This window comes from Galeopterus variegatus, unplaced genomic scaffold (assembly GCF_000696425.1).
Source record: "Galeopterus variegatus unplaced genomic scaffold, G_variegatus-3.0.2 Scaffold7309, whole genome shotgun sequence".
NCBI lineage: Eukaryota > Metazoa > Chordata > Mammalia > Dermoptera > Cynocephalidae > Galeopterus > Galeopterus variegatus.
In genome coordinates, this window is record NW_007733420.1 from 94,643 (window position 1) to 102,447 (window position 7,805).

Consider the following 7,805-nt stretch of genomic DNA (forward strand, 5'->3'; position numbering starts at 1 on the left):
GTAAGTCAGCTGGTCTGTAGGGGTGCTGAAACTCCGTATGGGGTGATGGGCCTATTTCTCATGCATTATCAAGCCTGCCTTTTGATATCAGGGATACCCCTAACTTAACAATCATCTGCTGAATTCAGGTTACCTGCCTCCAGAAGAAACTACTAGGGAATAAGAAAAGTTGCATTGGCATTCTACAGTTTAAAAAGCTCAGGAACGAGACTCAACTACAGAGCCTGAAATGAATTATTATTCAGGAATTAGGACGTATGAGCTATCCAGGAAGGTCTCAGGCCCCCAAGGGTTCCCAAAGGAATATGCGGATTGAGTGAGGATCCTATTTCTCAGACAGGATGATAGACAAAGACACCTAAATCCCTTTCTGGCCACAGTTCATTCTCAAAGTTCATTTGTGTGTTTATCTCAGGGTAATATCCCAGAAAGAAAGAAAAAACAAAAACAAACAAACAAAAACCCTCAGATTAGTTTAGGCTGGAAACCCAATGTTCTCTATAGTTGTAATTATAACTCAAGTCATGTGGTCATAAAAAACCTAATGTGGGAAGGCACTTCCATGTTCCCTAACTTATTCTTCTGCCTGAATAACGAGCTGAAATCATGGTATTATGAATAACTTTATGCTTTGGTGATTCACTGCCCCTTTGGGTTGGGTAAGGAAGATTTTTTTTTCTCGTTTGTTGTTTCTAAATTTCTCCAACTGCCACTTAAACTCACATTCTCAAGCCTCAGGCAAGCTGGAGACAGTAGCTTACCACCATTTTTGTTTTACAATATCATGCATTTGCTTCCATCCAAATACTTATGTCTTTCCTCATCTTCCTCATCAGCCAATGTGCATGTAAAAAGAAAAATTATCAAACTAAGTTTACAAACTTTATTAGTTAAGGCCCTAACACAAGCTCGTGTTTCCTGATGGTGAAATGCTAAATGGAGCATATAGAGATGTGCCGTGTGTACGTATAATTTTCAAACAAACACAGCTCACTGTGGCAATATCTAAGATGAGTTGGATCAGATCTGAAAATATAAGGCCATGAACAAAATGAGAATTAAAAAACTTAGAGATACAATCTCATATTTTAAAGCTAAAGATGTAAACTGACATATGGAGAAAATAGAGATCTAGAGTTAGGAGTCTAAGAGTGTGCCTCTGCCCGGTAGCAGCTGTGTGACTGCGGACAAGTGATTTAAGCACTGTAAGCACAGGATGGTGGTGGAATGTAGATTGGTGCAGCCATTATAGAAAACAGTGTGGAGGTTCCTGAAGAAATTAAAAATAGAAGCACTATAGGACCTAGCAATCTCTCTTCTGGGTATATACCCAAATGAAATGAAATCACCATCTTGTAAAGATATTTGCACTCCATATTCATTACAGCATTGTTCCTAATAGCCAAGATATGGAAACAACATAGGTGTCCATCAATATATGAATAGATAAAGAAACTGTGGTATATAAGTATATGTAATGGAATATGACTCAGTCTTAAAAAGGAAGGAGATCCTGACATTTGCCACAACATGGATGGACCCCGGAGGACATTATGCTAAGTAAAATCAGCCAGACATAGAAAGAAAAGTCTTCCATGATCTCACTTATACATGGGATTTAAAAAGAAAAAAAAAAGGTCATATATACAGTACAGAGACAGAGAATAAAACAGTGGTTATCAGGGGCAGGGAAGTGGGAAGAAAATGGGAAATGTAGGTCAAAGGATAGAAAGCAGCAGATATGTAGGATGAACAAGTGTAAAGATCTAATGTACAACATGAGGACTATAGGTGATAACAGTGTATTATATTCAGGATTTTTGCTAAATGATTAGATTATAGTTGTTCTGATATCTATAATATGAGATTATAGTTGTTCTTGCCATAGGGAGAAGTGGGTAATTATGTAAGATGATGGATATATTAATTTGTTCCACTACAGTAACCATTTTACTACCTGTGTGTATCTTATATCATCATCCCATGTACCTTAAATATCCACAATAAAATTTATTTAAACAATAAGCACAGGCTGTTCATCTGCACAGTAAGGGATGTCATGATGACAATCTTGTACGGTTTTTGTGTGGCTTGTTAAACGAGATAATACATTTAAACTCCTGGCACAGAGCAAGTGTTTAACAAACATTAGCTAGGGTTGTCATTCATTTGCATCCCTTTGAGTTGATGTTCAGAAGGGCAGTAAAAATGTGATAAAACTTTAGAATGCTTTTAACCCTTCAGCAATGTTAATCTGCATATACTGTGTTTTCTCTCTTTCTTTTCCTTATGTTCTCCTTTCTCTTTTTTAAAAAACAGATTATGAGGACTACGGGGATTATTGGAGAGGAGATTATGAAGCAGAGGGAGAAGATGGCTATAATTATACCCGCAACCAGCTGATTAAAGATGTGGAAAGCACCTTTGAGGAGGTAACCGAGGATCTACACATAGAAACAGAAACAAACATAGAGCAGTGTATGGCGAAAAGGGGACAGGGACCAAAAGCATTCTGGCTTGTTCTTAACACACTGTTCAGCCATTCCAAGGCATCACAGAGTTATGAATATTAGAGCTTGACACAACTTTGGAGAATAATAGGGAAGCCCCTACAGGTGATCAGAATTGCTCTGCTTTCCTCCCCCTTTCAGTCGCTGACCAGTAATCACCAAGAGAAAGACTAGAAGAAGAAAAGATTAGAAGGAAGGGTCTTTGTGAGCTACCTGGGGATGATGCTGTCTTCATTAACAGAGACATAGGTTTGGCTTCCTTCCTTAGGACTATTGGTACTATTATTTTATTAGCCTTTGACTAAGGAAATCTTCATAGGGAAAAAGAGTTTTATGAGCAGAAGTGTCCCCTGGATACTTCTTAATGTGTCCCTCTTCCTTCATTTAGCCTTTACCCTTGCACCTTCAAAATTCTGATATAAGGCTACTGTGTCACAGCCATAGTTGGGCAGAGCTATCAAAAATGGAAGACAAACAACCCTTTAAAAAAGAAATGGGCAAAAGATTTGAATAAGTATATCATCAAAGGACTTATACAAATGGCAAATAATCTAGTAAAGAATTATTAGGGGAATGCAGATAAAACCATGATGAAAATCTGCAACACATCCGCCAGAAAGACTATGATCAAAAAGACTGACAACACTAAGTGTTAGGGAGGATGTGGGGACATTGGAGCCCTCATACACTGCTGGCAGAAATGTAACATGGGGTAGCCACTTGGGAAAGCAGTTTGGAAATTTCTTAAGAAGTTAAACACACACTTACCATGTGACTTAGCTATTCCACTTTTAGGTATCTATATGAGATAAATGAAAACACATATCCATAGAAAGACATACACAAATGTTCATAGCAGCATTATGCATAATAGACCCAAACTGGAAACAACCCAGTCATCCAACTGGTGAATGGATAAGCCAACTCTGCTATATTTGCACAATGGACTACTGCTCAGTAATAAAACAGACTGAATTACCGATACATGCAACAAATGGATGAACCTAAAAAACCCTGTACGTGAAAGAAGCCAGACACAAAAGGTCACATATTATCTAATTTCATTTATATAAAATGTCCAAAATAGGAAAAACTATAGAGACAGAAATCAGTTCAGTGATTACCTGCGTCTTGAGGTAGGAGTGGAATTGACAGCAAATGGGCACAAGGAAATTTTGGAAGGTGATGGGAGTGTTCTAAAACTGGATGGAGGTATGGTTTCCCAATAGTTTCAACATATTAAAATTCATGAAACTCCACACTTAAAAATGGGTAAATTTTACGGTATGTAAATGATACCTCAATTTAAAAACAAAGGAAGTAGGTAACATCTTAAAAATGAATATTTTAAAAAAATGAATTTTCTTACATCTTTCATTTTGAGACCTGTGTTCCTGCAGGTGTGGTTACTGATTTATGCGGTGGAGCTAGTCACCATAAATAGCTGGGAAGAAGGAATGCTTTCAAACTCTCCAGAACAATTGAGAGGAGAAAAATTATAATTTCAGGAAATTTTACCTGTTTTTTTTCTGAGTTTTATTTTAATTGAAACATAATTGATTATATATATTTGTGGGGTACTTGTTTAAGAAGCTCCTGTTTCTAGTATTGGGCTTTGGAAATTGGAATTGGCTGCTCCTGGTCTTAAACTTTCTTCCTGGGCTTTTCAGATTAAACCATTATATGAACAGCTTCATGCCTATGTGAGGGCAAAGCTGATGGATGCCTACCCTTCCTATATCAGTCCGACTGGATGCCTCCCTGCTCATTTGCTTGGTAAGAAACCCAAGGAATTCTTTGTATACTTGGCTATTTGTTATTTCCACTAATGAAATTATCTTTTATTTATTTATTTATTTATTTATTGTCCTTTTTGAGACCGGCCAAACCGCGCTCAGCCAGTGAGCGCTGTGAGCGCACCGGCCATCCCTATATAGGATCCAAACCCGCGGAGGGAGCGCTGCCGCACTCCCAGCGGCACTCTCCTGAGTGTACCATTGGCTCGGCCCGAAATTATCTTTTAAATGAAGCCCAACATAAGACTTTTGAAAAATTCTGTGAATAAAATTAGTAACATTACAGAAATTACATTTGGAAAGCACTTTAACAGAAAATCCATTTTAAATTACTCTCTATTACATTACTTTTAAACGTACATAAAGAGTTATTAGTTTGGCCACAATCCACAAAATAAAGAGATTACTTAAGATAACTAGAGAAAGAATTCCAGGTTCAGATGAGAGTGGAAATGGGAAAATAATGTTTAAGTATTCAAGTTGTTTGGCTAAGTTCTTGAGGTGGAGTTTGGGATTTTAGTATCATGTTGTCAGAGGAAAGAAGCTTGGTAGGCTGGGGGTGGTTAAGGGTGAGAGAAAGCCTTTCTAGAATTAAGGTATAGCTAAGTGAAAACTTCCTTAAGTTCATTCTAGACTCCACCAGTTACTTCTGCTGAAAATTGCTTGGTTCAGAATACATATGAGTAATGAATGAAGGAGAGTGGCCATCTTCTCCTCTTCCACCCAGCAGCTGAGGCCAAATAAACCACAAAACCTTTGAAAATTTCATGCCATGCGTATGTAGCGTGCTTACTGTAGTCAAGCTAAGTTACTGGTAGCTAATTCTCCTCCACAGCCAAGCCTCATGTCTGTCAGCAGGAGAGAATATGGATTAAGGACTTGTGGAGACTGTTAACCTGAAAGTAATATAGAAATCCTCTCTACAATGTCCTTCGTAGGCATTATTTAGTAATTCAGTTTCTGCTTAAATCTGTCTGGTGTGATGTGATTCTTTCTTCCAAGGCAGAATAACCTATTGCTGCATGGCACCAGTTATAAGAAAGTTCTACTTTATGTGGAACTCAATCAACATCCCTCTAATGCTTTTTATTAATTACTCCTATTTCCATGCTATGAGGTTACCTAGAATATGTCAATTCTTATTCTACAAGATGACCTTCCAGATAGTTGTAAACAGCCATCATATAAGACACAGCATCCTACCTGGCACAAGAGTATGTACTCAATACATTTAGTGACTGTTACTGTTATCATCATGTATACACTCTTTTCTTTTTTCAAGTTAAAGATCTACACAGATTTTCAACTGTCCCTTAAAATCCCACTTTTCTAATTATTCTCCTTTGAACGAACTATATACTTCGTCGATGTCCCTCTTCAATTGTCGTGCTCAGAACCGAACAGTTACTCCAGAAGAGGTTTGACTAACATAAATTAAAAATGATACCATGCCTGCCTTTGTTCTAGACACTATAATTCTTTTGATTTAGCTTAAGGTCTCATTTGTGTTTTAGAAACCATGTCATACTGTCTGTTGGGCCACTTTTGGTCTTTTATATGAAGACTGTGTTTCAGCCTGATGTCACATATATATTTCTATGGTGGATAGGTTTACCTTTAAAATTTAAGCATAGGACTTCACATTTATCTCTACTAAATTTTAATTAAAAAATATATAAGTTCACTTGAATACTCTTCATGTAGTTGTGTTGCCTCATTTCTTTGGCGCCAAGATTCTGGTCCTGCTATTAGATTGACTTTTTCTAGATCCGTCTTCCTTTTTGGGGTCTCTGGCCTCGAAATCCAACTTAACATTTGTTTGATATCTTTCAAAAGTCACCCATTTAAGTGTCCTACTATAGTAATAAAAGTGGAATTTAGTTACTAGTTAGAAGTTCCTAAATGATGATTTTCATATGATCTCTTTTGAATCCAATACTAGATATTACTGATAGTTTAATTTGTAGTATTTTGTCCCATGGATGGTGGATTATATATAAACCTCTTTCTAATTTATAGTAGCTATGATGTTCCATATATTTAATAAATTGTGCCTTTGAATTGTTATTTGAGATGAGAGAAACTAGGATGATTCCCTCACGAGCTTTGCCTAACCACATAATTTCCTGCCATTTTAATCTTTTAGAGAAGACAGAAGGAGGAAGTGTTGGACGTTTAGAGTGAGAGAGGGAAAAAAGGGAAAAAGAGGTGGTAAATGGGAAGCACAGAAACTAGATTAAATCTAGAATACTGTATAGCTTGTTTGTCAATCTGATATCATGTGCTATGTAAAATCAGGTCTCTATTTCTGCTGTCTTTGTCATATATTAACAGATTCTTTTCTTAAATAGGTGATATGTGGGGTAGATTTTGGACAAATCTGTACTCTCTGACAGTTCCCTATGGACAGAAACCAAACATAGATGTTACTGATGCAATGCTGAACCAGGTAGGAAAAAGAGGCCTTAAAGACTTAAACTAAATTCTTAGCTTCATTTTTTAAGCCATTCTTCTGTTCTTATTTCGTATGTGAAACTGTGTAAATAAAACAATTTCCATTTAATTTAAATTTATTTCCTAGGTGGCCATATTTTCAAGGAAATGTAGTTTACAATGTCAGTGGCCTTAAGTACCTTGAATACCAGCTTTGTTACTGATCTTGTTGAGTGGTATTCAAAACAGAGATAACCTGAATTTTCCATTAAGGAATAAGATGTGGAATTACCAACTGGATGGCATCACTCTTTCCAAAGTTAGTCATTGCTATAAGTAATCAATCAGTAATCTCTATGAGTAGTAAAAGCAAAAATACCATTAAAAGATTTTTGTATATTCAAAAAATCATTAATGTTAAAAATATTACAAGAATCTTTAAAATAATATATTTTAGGACTTTCAGTTCATTATTGCTTTTAAATTTTCTAAAAAAAAAAAATGCACCCCTTGTTGTCTACACTGGGGCAGATTTCTTCCACCATGACCAGTTCCTTGGTACAGCATTGGATGTCCATTGGTTAGACCAGTTTTTTAAAAAAAATTTTTAATTGAGACATAATTGATTTTACATATTTTGGGGGTACAGTGTTGGCTATCAGTATTTGTGTACAATATGTGATGATCAAATCAATATTATTAGCATGTTCATTATTACAAATTGTAATTATTCTTTGTGTCCCTTACCCACAATGGAATACTACTCAGCCATAAAAAGAATGAAATTCTGCCATTTGTGGCACCACGGATGGACCTGGAGAAAATTATGTTAAGTGAAATAAACCAGGCACAGAAAGAGAAATAACGCATGTCCTCACTTGTAAGTGGGAGCTAAGAAAGAAAGAAAGAAAGACCATAATAATACATTGAACTTCCTGAAGGAGAGAACAGACCTATGGTTACTAAAGATGGGAAAGGGGGAGGGAGACGGGTGTTACGGAGAAATTGGGTAAAATAATTTTTTTTTTTTTTTTTTTTTTTTTTTTTTTTTTTTTTTTTTTTTTTT

The 7,805-nt window shown here is 36.2% G+C and overlaps 1 protein-coding gene across 1 annotated transcript in view; it reads left to right on the plus strand.

Annotated features, from left to right (window-relative positions):
• LOC103607293 (angiotensin-converting enzyme 2-like) overlaps positions 1-7,805 on the plus strand; it is a 28,722-nt gene that overhangs the window by 13,532 nt on the left and 7,385 nt on the right. Inside the window, exons 5-7 of the mRNA XM_008591813.1 lie at positions 2,320-2,432; positions 4,181-4,286; positions 6,658-6,755. Coding sequence (XP_008590035.1) covers positions 2,320-2,432; positions 4,181-4,286; positions 6,658-6,755 — 317 coding nt within the window. The remainder of the gene's footprint in view (positions 1-2,319; positions 2,433-4,180; positions 4,287-6,657; positions 6,756-7,805) is intronic.